At 38.5% G+C, this 20,534-nt stretch overlaps 3 protein-coding genes across 4 annotated transcripts; 2 read left to right on the forward strand and 1 right to left on the reverse strand.

Annotated features, from left to right (window-relative positions):
• Positions 1-3,679: 3,679 nt before the first annotated feature.
• LOC103700636 (F-actin-capping protein subunit beta-like) lies at positions 3,680-7,701 on the forward strand. Its single transcript, XM_008782545.4, has 8 exons — positions 3,680-4,068; positions 4,849-4,919; positions 5,112-5,225; positions 5,430-5,512; positions 5,609-5,682; positions 5,793-5,912; positions 7,001-7,096; positions 7,306-7,701. Exons 1-8 carry the CDS (start codon positions 3,721-3,723, stop codon positions 7,387-7,389), a joined length of 990 nt encoding a protein of 329 aa, XP_008780767.3. The 5' UTR covers positions 3,680-3,720; the 3' UTR covers positions 7,390-7,701.
• Positions 7,702-8,950: 1,249 nt separating this feature from the next.
• LOC120110474 (co-chaperone protein p23-1-like) lies at positions 8,951-12,528 on the reverse strand. The gene is made up of 6 exons (XM_039125537.2): positions 12,386-12,528; positions 10,697-10,883; positions 10,445-10,607; positions 10,289-10,323; positions 10,143-10,212; positions 8,951-9,270 (listed from the first exon to the last, which is right to left on the reverse strand). Exons 1-6 carry the CDS (start codon positions 12,388-12,390, stop codon positions 9,182-9,184), a joined length of 549 nt encoding a protein of 182 aa, XP_038981465.2. The 5' UTR covers positions 12,391-12,528; the 3' UTR covers positions 8,951-9,181.
• Positions 12,529-17,915: 5,387 nt separating this feature from the next.
• LOC120103699 (uncharacterized) lies at positions 17,916-19,754 on the forward strand. 2 transcript variants are annotated; one of them, XM_039130012.2, is made up of 3 exons: positions 17,916-18,076; positions 18,675-18,944; positions 19,486-19,754. In XM_039130012.2, the coding sequence occupies exons 1-3, from the start codon at positions 18,059-18,061 to the stop codon at positions 19,531-19,533; spliced, it is 336 nt and encodes a 111-aa protein (XP_038985940.1). In that variant the 5' UTR covers positions 17,916-18,058; the 3' UTR covers positions 19,534-19,754. The 2 variants fall into 2 exon arrangements, with proteins under 2 accessions (XP_038985940.1, XP_038985939.1); XM_039130011.2 differs by having other exon boundaries at positions 17,924-18,076; positions 18,672-18,944.
• The last annotated feature ends 780 nt before the right edge of the window (positions 19,755-20,534 follow it).

The following is a 20,534-nucleotide window of genomic DNA, read 5'->3' on the forward strand; positions in this document are numbered from 1 at the left end:
TTCACTTTTGTACTTGGGTTTTAGTTCACATTTGAGATAATTATAGGAGGTTTGTTAATTAATTCATTTTTTCCCCTATTATACTGTTCCAATGAAAACAAAACCTAAGAGATTAATATAGTAAATTCAGAAAGAAAAGTTGAAAAATAATACGGTTAGCTTTTGTTATTTGTAATTTCGACTTTTTTTCAAAGCGTAGCTGCTTTTCTTATCATGGGATCCTTTCCCATGCTTGCACATTTCTTGAAGAGATACCATTTAAAACAGCTGCTTTTGATTCATAAGCTTTCATTGATGATGGTGAGAAGAGAGCAACGAGCAGAACACGGTTCTGTTTAGATACTTGAAGGAAATTAAGCATTATCCACAAAAGAAATGGAATGAAGGTGGTAATAATCAATAATGATTTCTGACAATCTAGGTTATTCAGCCAGTGTGTCTAATTCCTACATTCGGCAATAATAAAGAGAAGAACGAGGGGGGAGAATAATAATAGACTTGGTTTTTTGGGTTCACCTGAGTTAAGCATAGGTATTACAAAAGATAATGTGATGACTACAAGGGTGAAAGGTGTACCAGCAGGTAAAATTTTCAGTTGAGGTGGTCCTATGCCTAGGATCAGTTTAATTCCCTGTATTGCCGGACAAACCTTACATGATTCAATCATTTGCAATTGAAATGGATTTTGCCAAGAATAAAGGTGAATGCCAATTTGTCTGATGATGACCTTTTATATTGTGGGATAACTAGAAACACAGTGAGCAAACTGAAGCCTGTCATTCTCTGAGGAAATTTATAACCACATTACCAGCCTTCTTGTCATCTAGTTACTTGTGAAGAAGAAACATCATGTAGTGTGGCAATTGTTCTACTTTGCTCATCAAAAAGCCCTGAGCCTTTAACAATTAGAGGATGTATCAGCGCAATAGCTGCACAAACCACCAAAACCTAAGCATTACAATCAAGTGAAATTGTATGCTCAACTTGGCAAGACAAGTCTCCAAAACAGTGTACCAAGTCCAATCAGATCCATGAGATCTGGTTAAGCTAAAATTAATTTTACTACGTTGCTATACCTTATTTAACTCTACGTAGCATCGGGACTAAGTACTGTATTTTTAAGCACGGAGCTACCACATACTCTTCAAGCAATCGTTAGTAAGATCACACTAAAGAAGGATGATTTTGGATCGTCAAGCTGTCAAACTGAATAGTTATCAGACATCATGTTCACTCACTTCACAGTCAAGTAGAATTATTGGGTGTCATCTACAGTGCAAGAACACATAACTATTGCTTCATCACAGCTAAACTGACACAGCAAAATTTAGAAACTATATCTACAACGAAATTTAGAAACTAAAACTGAAAGGAATAAAATAAAATATAAAGACTCTGGTTTCTTTTGAGTTTACATGACCATTCATTTCTAAATAGATCAAGGAATCAAATTAGAAAAATGAAAGCACTGCAACTATGCTTAAACTGAAAATTTATACAACGCCACTATTTAGCCATCGAGCCATCAACAAACGAATCATGCACCCAGAAAATTAAGTTGAACGGTGAAAAATTAAAGCAGAGACAAAAACCAAGTCTTTCCTAACTTCCTTAGTAGCTTACATGACCACTCATTTGCGAGTTCTTCGAATCGGGTCCGATCTGAAGATGAAAGTTCTCATCAGGAAAGTAGACCTCCAAATGAATATAATTATATAAATATGTTATAGATCTGGAGAAAAAAGAAGAAGAGTAAAAGCCTATTTTTGAGAAAAAAATAATGAATTTTCAGACAGTGCAAAGCTAGATGTTAATGTTTTCTTTTTAAATTATTTATATGCTGTTGTTTACTTGTTTGTGTTTTTGGCATTTTATATGGCTTGCTTGAGTTCAGTGCATGATTGTCATGTTTCCTAAGTGCCTGCTGATATCACAGAAGCTATCTACTTGTAGTTTTGCAAGTTTATTTTCAGAGCAAGTATAAGCTACATACATTCACTATCGGTTTCAGTCATTTGCTTACCTTCTTGGTAAAGTGTCGATGGATGTACCAAGGACTTGGGTTCAAATCCTGCATTCACCAGGGTTTGGGAGGTTCTGGGAAAGACCACTAGATGACGAGCCTTCCACTCCCAAGACCTTTTCTACTTCTATCCTTCTTTCTATAAGTAAAGTCCAGATGCCTCTTTAGGCCTCTTTGGCAGCTTGGTCCTTTTTCTTTCCCAGAGCCGTTTGTTAAGCGAGAAAATAAATCTTTTGGCAGTTGAAGGAAGCCTGGTTTGGGGGCCCGAGTGGCCGAGGAGGGGACCATCCCCTGCTGCGTGGTATTTGGTTGATGGGCGGAGACGAAATAACTTTTGAGACTAAGCACGTATTTAAGGAGGCTAATGGTGTTGCGGACTGGATGGTCACTTATACGGCCAACCAGATGGTACGTTGTGGATTCAGGATGTGGATTTGCCTAGAACATTTCATGATGTTTTATTTTCTGATTTTATTGGATGTGTTCGATTGATATGTCCGTTTTAGAGAGAAAGAGAAAAAAAAAAAAAAAAAAGAAGAAGAAGAAGAAGAAGAAGAAGGGAAAAGGAAGCATGGTTTGAAATGAATCTTTTGGCGCTTTTTAAGCAGCGGAATGCGGCGGTTTCTAGTGAGAGCAGCGTGGAATGACCTCACCGCCCTCTACGGCTTCACCCTATTGCCGAATAAAAATAAAAATACAAATAGATGGGAAATGAGAAACGATGTCATGCTTGCGAACAGCCTAATTCTACACAGGCCAAGGTTGGCACTGGAAGCTAATGCCCTGCTTTGACACCTGAAGTCTCTTGTTGCACTGAGAAATGGGTCTGATTAACTCTTGGGACCAAAATTGGACCCAACCAATCTTTAAACATATTACAATTGCATCTAGAATGATCTCAAAAATGATAGCTTGTCTAACATGATATTAAACTCATAATTTGGTTTTAGTGATAACCAGAATGGTAACAGCCAATGCGTTTCTACACTTAAATAAAAGCTTCGATAGAAATATCTAATAATATATCTAGTGAACATCAAAAATTTAATTATGGTTAGATCCATTATTGAGCACATATCTAATTCTATAAAAATTGGAGCTGAACTAGTATCATAATCCTAAACATGTAATTAAAATTTAAGTACAAAAAAATGAGTTGGATGGAGCAACATCCAGTGGTCTCTATTTGATCCATGCCACCACAACATATCTTATTCTTATGATTGTGAACAATTTAATAACAGACCTAAAATATATATTTATCGACGAAGAACAATATTAGTACAGAAAGTATGCTTGACCATTGTATATGGTAGCAAAGCAATAGGTGGCTAGCAAAATTTATAACCAATAAAATAAAATAGTTTGAATATGGAAGGCACAAATTAGGCTGTCATAAAGGAGAGAAAAAGAGGCCATGCAATGTGGATAAAGTTAGCTAAAATTTCTGAATTTTTATTCTTAAATTACTTAAATCTATCCACCAGCAAATTGTTGAAGACAGATTAAAATTTATTTTTTTTATTTTATAGATTAGGCAAACATGCACCATCCATACCATCCATGTCTCTGCTCTGCATCATCATCCGAAGGATATAGCCATGCATCCCTTTTTTTTTTCTTTTTCTTTTGCTTAATTAATATAATAGAATGGTGCTTTGATCAATTTATTTACACTCCAAGGCCATTTTCCATGAATGAAACAAAATAAAGGGGGAGAGAGAGGGAGGGCAGGGGAAGAGAAAGGAGCGCTTAGAGGGGCGTCTCACGCGAGGGAAACTCGGGTCAAACAACGGCCCACCCTTTCCTCATCGCGCGGTCCCCAAAAGAGGAGGAGAAGAGAACACAACCAACCCCTCCTCTCTTCCCCAAATCCTCCACCAGGGAGAGAAAAGGAGAGCCAAAGAGAGATCGAGATGGAGGCGGCGATGGATCTGATGCGGAGGATCTCGCCGAACCAGAGCGAGACGGCGTTGTCGGCCCTGCTGTCCCTCCTCCCCCACCACTCCGCCGACCTCCTCTCCCAAGTCGACCAGCCCCTCCAGGTCCTATTCTCTTCTCTTGCTGCTCTCCTTCATTCCTATTCCAATTTCTTTTGCCTTTTTTTGGGTCTGAGTCGTGTTAATTATCCGTGTTTCGTAGCTGATCTCGTGCTCTACCTTTTGATCTCTACAAAGTTTGATCTTGTTTCTTTATTGTTTTGCGAAAGTTCTCGTAAGCTATCGACAGAGTTCGATTTTGTCGCGCTCTCTTCGTTTCAAGTAGAAAGGTGGTTCTTTTTTTCTTTTTCTTTTCCGAATAATTTTCGTAAGTTCTGTATAGAAGTATGTTTTCTATTATGGGTTCATTAGGGGGCCCTGTCGGTAGTTTGGAGATCTCTCGTGTCTTTCGAGGAAGTTTCTGGGGCTCTTTTCCTCTCTCTTATGTGTTCTGAATGCAATACATGGAGGAGAATTTATCTATCTTTTCTGGCATAGGATTGTGCATTGTTTTGCTGTTTTTTGAAAACTGGGTCGTAAAAATTTTAGATTTTTTTTTTGATCGTGCCGTGCTTCCCAGATATTCTGTCAGCTCTAAATTTCTGATGCATTCATTTAATTTTATACGCCAACACCATTGCAAGCATAGCTCAGACAACAGGAAGATGCCTGCGAGCTATTCTTATGTGTTCTTCTTGATCCCACCAGCTCAATCATGGAAATTTGATGCTTGTTTCCATTGCACTTGAGCTATATATAAAATGCTGCAATCAAGCCAGCACTGCAGTTGTTTGATGGTATTAAAGGCAAGATTGATCTAAATTTTGTTTTTGATCAAGAGAGCAGGTTTGTATGGATACTGAGTCGATGAAGGAGTTCATACTGTGTGAATACAACAGGGACGCTGATTCGTATAGGTAAATAGTTGAAGAATCATTTCATAACTTCTGATTGTGGTTTATGATTCACTGAATTCTTTTAGGGAAATCTTGAAAATTTGATCTTGGTTGTACTTTCAGCCCTTTTGTTCTTGTTGTGTGTAAGAAGCTGTGTTTTCTATGGTGGATTTTCCATGTTCCCGTTTTGTTGATTATTATTTTCTCATGCAGATCGCCTTGGTCAAACAAATATCGCCCACCTTTGGAAGATGGGCCACTACCATCAGATGAACTGAGGAAACTTGAAATTGAAGCAAATGAGATTTTTGCTGTTTATCGTGATCAGTGAGGTCCTTTACTTTCCTCATCTTTTATTGTCATTATGATTTAACGTAATGTTTATGAGCTGATTTCTATCCTTTAGGGATAAGAGGAGATATTTCTTGATCATCTGTTTAACTTATATCTCTATTTAACCTGAAAAATTATTAGTGATGCTCTGTTTCTGAGGAAATAATAGCCATTCTTTTGATCAAACTGCATCATTAGGTATTATGAAGGGGGTGTCTCATCGGTGTACATGTGGGAAGATGACAATCAGGGACTTGTGGCATGTTTCTTAATAAAGAAAGGCAAAGCTTCTATTGTGAACGGCTTTTTATTTTTTTCCCTGTTTGTACAATATTAGCATTGGCTCTAACAACATGTAACGGTTTTTGGAAATGAAGATGGATCAAAAAAAGGGCATGGGAGAAGGGGACATTTGCAGGAGGGTTCATGGGATGCTATTCATGTTATTGAGGTGAAGCGTGATTTTGTTGGACCCAACTTCTGTGGATTGATTTAAGCTGCTTAGTGTATTTCATATGGTTTGAGTACTTATAATGATTAATTCTTCATTTCCCTGTATAGGTTGGGCCAGTTGAAGAGGGGAATGCTCATTACTGCTTAACCAGTACCGTCATGCTATCATTGACCACAGAACACAAGCCATTGGGAACTTTCAATCTGTCAGGATCAATCAGAAGACAGGTAATTGGTTTGATAATATCTTAACGATAATCCTGCTGTTTTTGGTTTCTAACTTCTAATATTTTGGCTGTCCAATAATGCTTTGGAGGTAGGGGACCGTCTCAACGCATATATTTTTTGCCCAAATAGAACTATATATTTGTTGTTTTTGGTACATTAAACATTTTAGGGCATTGTTCATGCTATTAATTACCTAGAATTTGATAAGTTGGGCCTAAGGCTGAATTGCTTTAAGTTTTTTATTTGACAAGTTGGTATCCCTTGGTTTGTCATCATGGTGGTTTCCTATATCCCAATACTCGTAATATATGTACATGATGAGCTGCTCATCCATCAGGTGGCATGTTTATTGATTAAAGCCACATGGTGCTACAGTGTTTAGAAAAAGGTAGTTGCTACAAGTGCAAACATAGAGGGTTAGAACTTGTCTGCACCATCTTACATCAATGTTTAAGATCCAGACCAAGCCAAATAAACTTTCTTGTTGGACACGTCATGTAGATTGTGTCACGCCACCGCCTGCACGGGGCACGTGAGGCACCCAGTGCCCACATGGGGGCCACATGAGGGAGAAACATGGAGCTCCCCTGCTAGATATTGTCCGATTCTGGGGTCCGCATGTGCGCACACGCGTACGGGCCTCGAAACCGGACAATATTTGGCAGGGTAGCCCCGTGTTCCCCCCTCATGTGGCCCCCACGTGGGCATTGGGTGCCGCACGTGCCCCACGGAGGCGGGGCATGACATTAATCAAGATTTTTTGAACCCCTTCACTTTAGTTAGGTCAGATCCAACTTTGCTATACCTAAATTAAGCCTGTTAATACTTGAGTCGTAAAAGCTTAGAGGTAAGATATTGGGTCCTGCTGACCTACTTTTTAGCCAAAAGATACCAAGTTTGTTGGGAATTAGATAGGTTTATGAGCTCTAGAAGTAGGTAAAGTTACAGTCAGCTAGGTCGTAAAAATTTTATTCTTTCAGATTTACTTAGTTTTAGTTTGGAAAATACTGTTTGGCTTATACAGTTTTGAATCATATCTTCACTCGAACCTTTCCTTTATCAGCATTAACATGGTTTTGATTTTACAGATGAGTTTAGACCTTTCAGTGGCAGAGGGCCACTTGTGTAACATGGGAAAGATGATAGAAGAAATGGAGGGGAAGCTCAGGAACTCACTGGATCAGGTAATTTGTCTCATCCAACCGTTTAATGGTTTTCCATCAGCATATGAGCCACTTGCTGCTATTTGATGGACTGTGTTCTGCCTACTTGACATAAGTCTGTGAAGTAGTATGCCCTGCAACAATGATATTAAATCAGTCTGTAGGATTACTATTTTACCTTGGACCTTTGTTTGAATCCTTTTCCTAGTTCATAACCTTGTGCTTTTCAGGTCTATTTTGGGAAGACAAGGGAGATGGTCTGCACACTGAGGCCACCACCTGAGGGCATCCAACTGAGATTGCCTGAAAGTTGACCCATAAAGTGAAAGGTGCAGCAATCATTTGCATCCAACTAATCAGTATTTTGGTGCTGAAGAAAATTTGGATACTTGGAGGGACAGTGACACAGTCATTGCCTTGGGAAATTTTATGTTGCAGCCTTGATGATTTTAAAACTACACTTCTAGCTTGTCTTGCGAAAATATCAGTACTTCAGTATAGTGAGTTTATATTAGACAGTTAAAAGGTGAGTTTTTGGAAATTTTGGTGCTGGAAGTCTATAGAACACTACAATGTACTTGATTAGAAGTAACAACATTTACCATTGCAAACTTTTTCTGAATTTACTTCTTGGACGTGGTATACTATTTCTCATCAAGTCCAGTGAGGAATTTTCATCACCTCAGAAATGCAAGTTTTGCAGGTGTAACAAAGCAACCCTATTAAAAAAAACCATATTTAATATTATTAAAATAGATTATATCTAATATTCACAAATATTAAATTTACATTCTATATTTTGATGTGCTTTTACAGCTGGCTATTAACACCATGTTCACCTTCCTCCTTTCTCATCCTGACTTGAGATGGATCATCGCAGTTATGTGAAGGACTTTCGACATAATAAGGGACAAAAAATTGGGATTTCTAGCTCAGACCTAACCTTGTGAGGGGTTCCTGAAGTCACCCCTTTCCTTTCCGCAAAGAAAAAAGAAGGATAGGCCAGGCCCTCAACTGGTACTTTAACAGTTATATCGACACGTGAGATTTTTGTAGGCCAAGGCTTTTTCATTGTCTGGCTTAAGGAGAGAAATACTTTTTGATCTTTATTGATAAATCTTTTGATTACCAAATATTTGAACGATTCCTTGAAGAGCAGTTAATCTCCTTTTTCACTATTTTTATTGATATTTCAATGGCTGAGACGGTAGCATATATAGTCCATATCTATATTTCCATTTGTCTTTATCTTCATATATACCGTATAATATATCTCAGCTAAACTAGTGATCCATTCAATTATTATTTATTTTCCTCCTTGCTTATGGATGTCCGCCAATTTTGCTGTTTCTCCCATTATCCCGTTAGCCTATTTTAGACTAATTAATCCATTTATTCAATAACAAAAGCCTGAGGCAGACAAGATCAAAACGACACCTGAATTAGAGAAATTGAATTCAATTACTATTTATATTTCTCCTTGTTTATGGATGTCCACCAATTTTGCTGTTTCTCCCATTATCCCGTTAGCCTAGTTTAGACCAATTAATCCATTTACTCAATCACAAAAGCCTGAGGCAGACAAGATCAAAACGACACCCGAATCAGAGATATTGAATTGCTCCTAAAATATGCTTCCAACGAGGTGTGGTCTTCTTGAAGTTTGAAGAGAATGGGAGATTTCTGCAAGCCAAGGAGACGAGGATTCTTTCAGCAAAAAAAAAAAAGTAGACGATGATTCCATGCCTTGGTATCCATGCATGCAGGGATATATCCAAGAAGCTTTGAAAATTCGACACAAGCTTGGACGTGCTTCCGTTAACCACACAAATCGGAAAACTAAGTTATCAAAAAAAATTATACCCCATAAAAACATATAAGAAGAGTGTATCCGTATACTAAAACTTTGTTAAGTCTGATATCGCTCCAAACAGAACCATTGCTAATATCTCGAAAGAAAGCTAAAAAAAGAAACAGGAAATCTGGTATCTCCATAGGGAGGGTTCGGCCTCCCACATACACCCGAATCAACAAAAACACAATGTTAGCATATATGTCAAAGTTTCCCACAGGACTTTAAACGGAATCTCAAGCTGCTGGAAAGCCTCATGCTTTTGCCTCAGATTCGCTAGTAGCTGCAGCCAAGGCTTCCTCCACCTTGCTTCCTTCTGCCTTGGACTCTTCCATTTCATCATCTGCTTCAGCGACAACAGAGTTCGCCCATCAATAACAGTAATCTATTGATGACCAAATAGCCAACTACTAATAACCACATGAAATAGACAATGAACAATATTGATCTCTAAAGAAAGTAGAATATAAAAACAAGAATAAATTACAAAAACCGCACCTAAGATTAAAGGGGTAAATTATGTTTACACCCACCCCCTAAGGTTTATTTTATCTAAGACTTTTAACCCATAACTTAACAAAACATTAAGCAAACCATTAACCTTAAATAGAACCCAAATGCCATTTCCGAAAAAAATTCAAAAATAACCATAAATAACCTTAGGTAACATAATAGCTACCCAAGGATATAAAAAGATATGTATCCTCCTCCCGACTTAAAGAACAATTTTAATTTTTTATATGAAGCCAACGGTTTCACCAACCCATTAATTTAATGGAGTAAATGTAGGTTTTACAAACTATTCAATGTAAATGTAATAAATGTAAATCTTAGGAGGTTTTTTTGTAATGTACTCTGGAAACAATTTTAAGCGTATCTTTAACTTAAAAGACATCCCTCACGGAAGTCTAAAATCACAACTTAGAGGCTCAAAAGAGAACATGAATGTCTTGGAAGTATTTGCAAAACAAAAATGGTATAATATTTATCTGCATGAGCAAAGGCCTCAACTTCCTAGAAATAAATATAATCAGTCTATTTTCTACTTGCCAACATAGGACTAACTGTACTAGATTACACGAGCTACTACTCAAGCAAACTCGTGTATCTTTTTTCTTCCCCCGCAAACAAATGTGCTTATCAAGCTATTATTCTTGACATGAACAAATAAATTGGTATTTGTAACGGATTTTGGTTCAAGAAAACAAGACTAACCTCCCTCCTTGTCAATGGCATCAGCAGCAGCATCATCAAGCTCATCATCAGCACCACCCATGTCCAAATTCTGCACAATTAAAAAGGGGATGAGAAACTGCAAAAGAAAAGACAGATAATTTTCGGATTTGGCTTAAAATACATACCGAGAAGTCCATATCACCAAAGTCCATATCTCCGACTGCATAAACAGCATAATAAAATTAAAAGCAAGTTATAGTGAGCAAAAAGAAAATAAAAGAAAGAAGATATAATCAACAATTTGGACACGCGCATCAAGATGCTTGAGGCATCAGACTCACATCTATTTTCCGTATCATCATCTTCATCAATCCATTTGTCCCAATCAACCTTCAAAAACACTGGAGGCTTCCCCTCCTTCTTCAGTAGCCTGCTCCACCATTTCTTCTCGGCTTTCTTCACAAGGTAGCATATGGTCCTCAATCCAACAGAAGCTTTGCTCTCCTGCAACATTCTCATCAACACCAGTTAAACATATTCATCATTAGTAAGGGACCATTAGAAGAATTCCCCCATCCTATTTGAGCACCTACCTCCACATTAACCTTGTCAAATAATTCAAAGTCAATCTCATATGGTACATTATCTGCTCCGCTAGCTGCAGAGAAATAAAAGTGTCCATCTGGTTGCAAATTCAGTTTCACATCCTTTGCATCTGGTAGTTCAATGGTGATATACACCTTGTCGGATCTTTGGGCCCACTTTGTAGTTGGATGTCGGCTGCAAACAAAAGAGAACAAGCATGTGTTAACTCTGAAACTATAGGCTATTAGAAATATAAAATTCTTTCCCGCCAGAAAGATTTCTGTTCTTATGAGGAGAAAAGAATCACAGCGTCTGCTTACAGACATCAAGAAACAACAAAAACATGCATGTGGAATGATGGCAACCTTCCACAAAAAAAGTTGACAGTTTTCGAATCAAAAAAATTGAACACAAAGGAGCAAAGTATCTTTCTTTTTTGAAGCTCTAGAGTTCATAGCAGACAATTAGCAGAACATACAAAAAAAATAATAATTGGATGATATATATATATATATATATGCTCACAGCATTGCAACAGTTTATAATACCCAAAGTGCCTATAATGCCGAGTTCCTTACCAATAAAAATTTTTGATCGTTAGCAGTGATTTCTTTTCAAGTTCCATCTCTTATAACCAGCCAAAAAATAAGTTAAAAAATAATTTAAAAACAACAAATCAACACATGAACAAACTCTACAGAATCAATGGATCCCAAATGAGTTAATAGTTACATTTCTTAAAAACCACCATTTCCTATGTGCGCTTGCACAGCATATGACCCAAAACTAATTAAAGAAACAAAGAGAAGAAAGCCAATTATATCCTCTATCAGCGCAGTTTCCACAGGCCACAATGGAGATCCTTCCCAAACTTAATTCCACCACTATTAAACAGGAAGGGATACCAACCGGAAGACTAAATCTCAAAACTTTTATCCACAAGATTTGGATTAAATGAAGAAATCACTTAAAAGTGGCCGTTGTCTTCAACCTCAACAACTTCAAAGCACTCATAAGTCTCTAATTCCTATCTATCAATTACATAGTCTTCTTGGATGTCCCACCTAATTCCTTCTGGTGCATTTAGCTCAATACCGGAATCCGAACGGATTGGAATGGGAATCGAAATGGCCATATGCCCGAACACGTTTGGTTCGTGATTTGAATCAGATTCGGAATGGGAAAGGGATTTAAATACTAAGGGAGAGTCGGGATTGGATTTTGGGGGATTGAGGCATTCCCATTCCCCCTGGAATTGGAATGGGAATGAGACTCCCCCCCCCCCCCCCCCCCAACCAAACAGCTGGAATGGGAGTCGCTCATTCCAGAGCCCAACTACCCCCATAGAAGAATTATTAAACTCGTTGTCATCAAACAACCGATCTGCTTATGCTTATTATCAGCTACCACGTAAGCAGCAGAAAAGGCGGAAGAAAAATTAAACCAACAAACCCTAAAAACCAAAACCATTTCGATCAAGAGAAGAGCATTAAAAAAAAATGCTAACAGAAATATATAAATTTGAATAAATGCATTCAAGAAACAAAATTGAATCAAAATATATTATGACTGCTTCCATAAAACCAAACATAGTACAAGTAGCAGAATAAAACCAAAAAAAAAAGTTTGAAAAAAAAGAAGGAAAACTAGGGTTTTGATGATCCGGAACTAGAGGGAACAAGAAACAAGAAGATTACCTCATTTTTGCAATGGTTTTGGATTACAAGAGAGCAGAGAGGGAAGGAGAAGGGCAGTTATGGGGCTTTTGGGATTAAACTCTGCTATGGAGTGGAGAGCACGGTGAGAGACCTCGCGAATATACGAGAGGAGGAGGGGAGGGAGTGGAAAAGCCCTCCGTACGAGTCTGGAGGATTCCATTCCTCCAGCGCCGCTCTTGGACAATCATCGTACTATCGGATGATCAGGACCGTCCAGACGATGAGCCCATCATCAAACCATCATTGCATCCCGGAATTTGGCCCATCCGTCTGGCCCACCTGGTTTCCAAACAGGGAACCCAAATTGCTAGGTCGGAGCCGTGGATGGGCCTCATTGAACTGTTTCATTTGCTAAGCCCAGGCTCGCTCCATTAGCGTCATATCTGATTCTTGGGATATGGGGGATACAGCTTCCTCCCATCATGTAATTATTATTTTTTACTAAATTTAGATTATGTATTACTTCGTAGGTAAAGCCTTACATATTTTTGTAGTAAATGAAGCCCATCAAATCAACATAATCACAAACATTGGACTTGTATAATAAAAATAAACAATATTACATGATATTATGTATAAAAAATTGAATTGACCAAGTTATGACAGTCTAATATGGATGGGTAAGAGGCAAATTTAGCTAATTTTGATTTGAGTTGAGATTCAAAAAAAATGATTTCTTTATATTAATAATATGTAACAACGGATAACAATTAGATTTTTCTAATATATAATCATGTAAATACTCTTTTTACCAAAATTGAGTTTTTGTAATGCCTTCCATTTTTTAAAAAAAAAATGAAACCCATTAATCTTAACATAATCACCAACATTTCACTTGCACAATAAAAATAAAAAAAAATATTATATGATTTTATATATAAAAAATATTGAATAGTCTATGTTATGACAGTATAATATGGATGTGTAAAATGTCATTTCTATTATTACAATACAAGTTTCTTTGACTCTGGAGCCTATTTTGAAGAAATTTGCATGAGTTCTCTTGAGCCAATTATCTATAAATCTCACCATAATTTTTTCTTTTTTATTAAGTGAATAAGAGGCTCTCCCTCCACTGCTGATAACCACAGTTGATTGCACCTTTTTTCTCCTCTTATTTCTCCATACTCGACGAAAGAATACATAATACTTCTACTCGCATTGGTGCTGCATCTTTCTCCCCGCAGAAAGAACTTTTTTTTTGACACTAGCAAACTCTTTCCTGCTTCAAAGTCAGTCACGATATCAACATGGTTGAAGCTCATTAAAACGAAAGTAAACTTGCTAAAGTTCACCTCCAAGTTTTCAGCAACTCCTTGGTCCTGGGTATCCTTTCATTTCTGCAAGTTAATATGGCAGATCAGTTGAACTGGCCAGAAGGCGCATTGATGTTCAGACACTACATTTGAGATAATGGGATTGTACATTCAGACATTCCAATGATGGTTATGGTTTGTTCAACAACAACAAAAAAAAAACATTAGCGTATCTGTTCCTTAATCTATCAAACATATCAGGGGCAACATCCTTGTTCAACACATGATCTGCCAGAAATTAACAAAACTCAAACTCTCCATAGCCATTTTTTTAAAAAAAAAGAAAACATGAAGAATGATTTGATAAATTGCTCCAATAAGAGACGCACTTTCTCCAAAGAGCAGCTGTAAAGAAGTAAAGCTGACGTAGCCAGAGAAACAAGCAATACACTGCGTTGGAAACATCTCCATCTTCTCCTAGATATTCATTAGCTTTGGTTCTAATGATAATTGTCCTGCTTCTTTGATCTTGAGAGTAGTGTCGCAACTAACTTTAGGGATAAAAACCTACATATTGATGAGAGCCTAAAACTTGGTCTTTCAATGGTCTTGCCTCCAACCCCCGCTTCTTGACGGGCGACTAAGCTGTATGGCATGTAGGTCCTTAACATCTTGCCCCATATAGGAAAGAATGACTGAGAGCAATTATACTTTGAGCCTGATGGTGAATGCCGCGGTAGGCAATGCGTTCTTAAAGAAAATATGAAATTGCTGCAACCCGACAATTAAGGGCAATAGGAGTACTGTTCATGCTATGATGAGTGATGGTGTGATCTTTCAGGCCAAGCATATTTTTAGAGAGGCAAACGAGGTCATAGATTGAGTGGCTTCATTTGTGGCCGGTCACTCTGAGGACACCCTATGGATTGGAGAGAGTTGCCTAGAGCACTTTGGAATTTGTTAGTTTCAGATCTTATTAGATGTATATCCATACTAGAACTGTATGAACTACCTATTTTAGAAGAAGAAAAAAAAAAGAGGAGAAGAAGAAGACAATCAAGGGCAATAGCTGGATGGTTCAGTATAGACCAAGAGCAATATCAGTTCTTTAATGTTGAGGCCAAGAAGAATATGGTGGACTCTTCTCTACCAAGGACTCATAGGACCTCCATCACTCTCATGAATGGTCTGGCGCTTGCTCTTCCTCTTCTCTCCACCATCACCGCCACTCCATGGAACCGGCCGGCAACCACCACCTTCTCTCCTTCTTCTTTGATCTCGAGTGCCCACCCAAATCAAAACTCGTGCCGTGGCATCAAAACACTTGACCTCACTACTGAACATTTAGGCCTGCCCCATATTTAATTCTTTCCTCTGCACCTGCCTCATCATTCCAGCCGTCCCCTATCTGGTTCCTTGGCAATGGGCGGTGACAGTCATGACAGTCACGAAGTGCGACGCTGATGGTGGCGCCCGCGGCGAGGAGCTGGAGCTTCCCTCGGTAGACCACCTACGTGATACAAAGAACTTGGTCTCTTGACTCCTGGACTCGTTGGGCTCGCAAGAAGAGAAAAGGACAACATGCGGTGAAGAAAAAATAGGAAAATATCTTATATTTAATTAAAGTTTTCAAATAAAATTATTTATAATAATATATTTTTCATATTTAAAAAAAATATGTGGAATAAAAAAAAGACTAATTTCCATTGGCTAATAATTATTTTTTTAAATATATCCTTAAAATATTTTGCACAACTTTTTTTTTTAAAAGATAGGTGCTTAATTAAATAGAAGCTATTTTATAGTGTACCATTTTTTTCATGTTCAATCAAATATATAAATAATACTTTTTTAGGCATTATAAGCATCATCTTTTTAAAAAATATTTTAGCTAAGAAAAAAAAAAAAACTTTTCATGAACCAAATGAATTTGTAATCTTTTCTCACTTAGTGGTTTGCTAACTCGGTAGGCTTGATAGCAGACCAGAGAAGCTATGACAGCGAATGAATTAAAGAAAATGAAAGAGGTTGCAGCCTAACCCATTTGACATCATTGAGGATTAAAAAAAAGAAAAAAGTCATAAATTTAAGATATCCAGAGCGAGCGGTTTGCTGTTTTTGAATTACACTGTGGGCATAACCATTGGAAAGCTACAGTGAGACAAAAGAGTTCGTAACAAGCCCCACCTTCATCCGATGTGCGACATTCCAAAATCCATGTTACTCTACGAGCCGTTATCCGGTTTTTTTTTTTGTAACGCAGCAACTAAGCTTATTTAATGACGCCAACCACCAGAACAGAATATCTGCAGTCGATGAGAGATGGAGAGAAGGCAAAGAGGAAATATTCTTCAGCTCTCATTTAGTGTACGATTCAATGCAACCCACCACCCAAAAAAAATATGTAAACAGGGAAGCATATTTGGTACCATATTAAAATGCTATATACTTTTGGAACATCTGGACTGAAGAATTTTGGTTGAATTATTTAAATATAAGTATATGAACCTTTATGAGGCTGGTGAATACCAGGTAGGCAATGCAATAGGATAAGGAAGACATTTTCTTTTATACTTGGTCTTCGGTAATACAGATCTTAAGGCGAACCATTCAGTTACTTGTAGAGTTTTTTCTTGAGAAAATTCATCACAAAAGCAGAACTAACGGGAAACGAATAGGAAAGTGAAAAATACTAGTCAGCACTCAGCAGCTAAATTTTCTACGAAACTGAGGGAGATTGCTAGGGACTTTAGATAACACTTTTGTTTTAGATGTTAAAGTCTAAGATAAGGTGGAATGAGGAAAAGAATTGGTCAGCACAAAAGGTTATTCCCATGAGATATTCTAAAGCCAAAAAAATAAGAACTCTTTCATAACACTGCTTCCTTGTAAAAATATCGATCATACCATAGCTAATGGTCAAAACTCTCTCACTCTCGTCATTTATGCATGAAATCAAAAACTATTAAAGTAACACCAATGGATACAATTATTTAATGTCAATACAACATACCCTGTACGTTAATATTTTACGCTCCTTAACCTTTGTTTTTTAATTATATAAATTTTGGAAAAAAGTATACATTTTTGTTGACTTTGCACTCCTAGCCACTCACTAAAAGCATTTGCAAATAATTCATCACATTGGACCAGAATTTAACACATGCGATGAACATTAACAACTATTAAGACTGCAAATAGGTCAGGTTGAACCCGTGACCCGATCTGATCCGATCCGACCTATTTGGAGGACTCGTGGGTTCAGGTCAAGTCCTAAAATTGGACTCGTTCCATTTTTTCGGATCAGATCTGGGTTTATTGAATTCAAACCCGACCCGATCCATTTGAAATTTGGATAATTTTGAATTTTCAATCCTACGACCCGACCTGACCCAAATCTATAATTTTATCTGGGCATGTGGGAGTGCAAACATAAGTTCTGAAGCAAATAATGGGTTGATCCGAATCAGACCTAAATCGAATCCAAATTTTTTGGGTTGGATATGGGTTATACATGGATCCAATCCGATCCGAATGATCCGTTAGGTCAAAAATTGAAGCGATAGACCCGATCCAATCCGATCCGACCCAATTTCTACTGGATTGGATTTGGATGTAAAATTAGGATCCGAACAAAAAATCAGATTAGGTCGGAGTCACTCATGACCTGACCCATTTGTACCCCTAACAACTATAAGCGTTAAAAATTCCACGAAATTAACATAGATCTTTCCATGCTCTAAATTATATGGTAGAATAGATAGCCATTACATTGCCAAAATCCCATATTAATTTGAAATTCTATAAGGTCGGGATTCAAGCTTTTGTGGCCTAAGCTGAAGACTCAAAAAGGCATGACATTAATCATTTGATAACGAGCCTTACACCATTGTGGCATTCACTAATTTTGGTTAAAAATAGAGGCTCCCTCGACATTCTTCTCAACACCTTTAACTCCCAGATGACCCCTTGCTTGTACTGCCGGACCAACCCACCGTCCACCCAGTAAAAGCAGCAAGGCTCAGTTTGCTCTGCACCTGAAAGCCGGGGTACTGAGGACGGTGGAAGGCCCCAATAGAGGCCCCAAACCGCTGTTTTGGGGTCCACTGCTGCTCCGATTCACTCTCACGTACAGCTGTGCGCTCGCATGGTCACGAAGTTACGAGGCTTATCCCATGCGCCCACCCAATCATCGCAATTACTTGTCTTTCCATAGCTGGTTTCCAGGAAGAGAGAGAGGGAGTGGCAATACCATAATATACATCAAAGAAGGTGGCCTTTTGGTAGTCACTGCCTCCATATAAAGATTGGATTACTTGCTCCTTGTGGCTCCAGTTCTTTTCTCTTCGAATAAGAGGGGAAGAACATAAACTACCAAGATTTTTTGAAGGGGAAGATGGAGGACAAGAAGGAGGTGAGAGCAAAGTTCGTTTTTCTCTGTAAATTTCTTTCTCTCTTTTTTGGTTTTGATGGTGTTAGTAACCTCTATTGTTCTGTTATTCGTTGCGAGTAACGTTTTTTTTTACTTGTTTGGAGTAAGGATCAATCAAAATTTGGTAGATCTTTGATGAGTTTTAGCTTCTTTTCTTCCTATCTTTTAGCTTGAGGAATTTTCCTTTTTATAGGCTCGTTCTGGTAACTAATTCCGAGATTTCTGCTGGTTGATTTATTCCATCTTCAATTTTTTGATTTCTCTGGGCATGCTAACACGCTCTCTCTGCATCGTTCTCTTGAATTTAAACCTTAAACGTTTTAATTTAGTGATACTCCAAGATAATTTAATACATGTACTCCCCCCCTTTCATGATAGATGCGTTTTTTTTTCTTGTTATTTCTTTGCTGTGTTTATTTTTTGAGACATTTCATAACTTCCTGTATCAATAAAATTGATATCTCCTCCTCATGCTTATTTAATCTAATAATAATTTTTCTTGGAGGAAATAAATAGCTCCAGTTGTTCGAATTTTTTTGTTGTTGTTGTTTGATTTTGTTGTGGGGATTGGTTGCAGCAGAGCAACGCGTGGATGTCCGTGCCGGCGTTCGGGGACTGGGACCTGAAGAACGGGATGCCGGACTACTCCTTGGACTTCTCCAAGATCCGCGAGACGCGCAAGCAAAACAAGAGGGACATCTCCCGCACCAGCCTCGGCAACGAGGACGACCTCAACCCGCAGGACCACCGCCACCAATCCCAGTCGCGGGACCATCACCACCGTCCCCGTACTCCCCCCGTCGATCTCCACCGTCCGCACCACCTCCATCGCCGCGACAACTCCCCCACCGTAAGCGCACCATCTCATTCCTTCTTTCCTCCCTCTTCTAATTAATATTATTAAAAAAAAAATCAAGCACTGCCTACCAAAATCGTCCACTTCTGGCCGTTGATGGCCCCGCCGGCAAACGGAATCGGGTTGGGAGGGGGGGGTGGGGAAACGGGAATCGTCTTACGGGCGTGGGATGACGTGTCAGATAGGGCGGCGGGCCACGGAAGCAAAAGAAGGGCGCATCCCCAGGCCGAGACGAATGCGAGTGGAAGAAGCAGCTGGGATCTTAGCGGTACCCAGACGAATTAGATGCAGCCAGCTGTTGCAAGCTGTCATTTCAGAAATAGACGCGTGTTGTAGTCAATAAAAGTTACACGTGGAAGATTAGTTTAAAGCCATACGAATGACTGACGCGATACTGTAGACTAGTGCGCATCATTTTGCTATATAATAAACGGCTGTAATTTGACTTGGTTTTTATCGAGAAATGTACGGAAAAATAGGATCTTGTATACTTGTTAGTGTAGGCTTTAACTACTTATTGGTCATGTGCTTGCAGGGGAGGAAGAAGTTCATGAGCTACTTCCAATGCTGTATACGAGCATGAGATGCTGGCTTCCGCGATGGCTGCATGCCTGTGGGAACTCGGGATCATGACACCCACAACCTCCAAGTTCTTTTTTTTTTTTTTTTGGTGTGGCGATGTATGTTTGTGGGCGAGTACTTGTTCGCTATACATGCTTGAATTGTCTTTCCGGAAAAGAACGAAGTATTTACCTTTCCAGTTCATGCTTAAGTATTTAATTTCATGCTTGGAATGTTCGTATACGCAACAACCTTTGACGAGCAAGTAGTTGTTTATGTTTGGGAGGTTTGACCGCCCGCAATCAAAGCAGCTTTCTCTCGGTTCGCCTGCATGAGATGCTCTTCTTCATTGAGATCGCTGAATGCCAGCAGAAAAAGTTTTGCCCTGAGATGCATGAAACTGGAGAAGCTTGCATGGGGTCATGTTATCTTAGCTTAGCGGGTGACAAAATCTTTGGGTTTTGGGAATATCCTGATATATATCTGGAGATAGGAAAGGTTAGGATTGCCATCTAATGAGATCTAGACTTCCATTCCCTAATGAAGACCTTAGATCATGTCATGGCCCTTAGATCATTTCATATTGATAAAGCAAAAATATTCCTAGGTGTTTTCAGCAATTGTTCTTATCATCATGCCAATACCAGAATTATTAAGTCTTGATGGAATCCAAAAGGAAATACAAAGAAATGAATACCTGATAGGACAGTAGTGGGGAAGCTTGTCTAGTATTTTCAGCTCTCCGAGCTTCATTTGGTCCATCTTGTTCGCAACGTAGATGCACGAGGCGACGAGTAGGTTGAAGGTATCTCAGCCTTATATCATGATCTTGATCTTAGTGTTTTGAGAATATAGAGTTGAGCTTTAGGAGGAGACCTCCAAAGTATTTACTTTGAGAGATGGTATGCAATTCATCATGCTGGCGGGATTAATGTGATCAAACTAAAAAATTGCTTAGCCTGCATGGAACTTTTACTATAGTTAAAAGCTGCTTATATGGTTTTCATCAAAGGAGGGGGGGGG

The sequence above is a fragment of the Phoenix dactylifera genome, chromosome 12 (assembly GCF_051530095.1).
Source record: "Phoenix dactylifera cultivar Ajwa chromosome 12, Ajwa_hap1_PhDact_Kaust_v1.1, whole genome shotgun sequence".
NCBI classification, from domain to species: Eukaryota; Viridiplantae; Streptophyta; class Magnoliopsida; order Arecales; family Arecaceae; genus Phoenix; species Phoenix dactylifera.

Bases quoted from the DNA above. Each gene is read 5' to 3' on its own strand.
- LOC103700636 (XM_008782545.4), top strand. From the start codon at position 3,721: ATGAAACAAAATAAAGGGGGAGAGAGAGGGAGGGCAGGGGAAGAGAAA. The intron at 5,226-5,429 runs GTGAGGTCCTTT...CTGCATCATTAG, and splicing joins TTTGCTGTTTATCGTGATCA to GTATTATGAAGGGGGTGTCT. The intron at 5,513-5,608 runs GCAAAGCTTCTA...TTGGAAATGAAG, and splicing joins ATGTTTCTTAATAAAGAAAG to ATGGATCAAAAAAAGGGCAT.
- LOC120110474 (XM_039125537.2), bottom strand. The intron at 10,324-10,444 runs GTGAGTCTGATG...CTGTTTATGCAG, and splicing joins TGATGATACGGAAAATAGAT to TCGGAGATATGGACTTTGGT. The intron at 9,271-10,142 runs GTTAGTCTTGTT...TCGCTGAAGCAG, and splicing joins TGCCATTGACAAGGAGGGAG to ATGATGAAATGGAAGAGTCC.
- LOC120103699 (XM_039130011.2), top strand. The intron at 18,945-19,485 runs GTAAGCGCACCA...ATGTGCTTGCAG, and splicing joins GCCGCGACAACTCCCCCACC to GGGAGGAAGAAGTTCATGAG.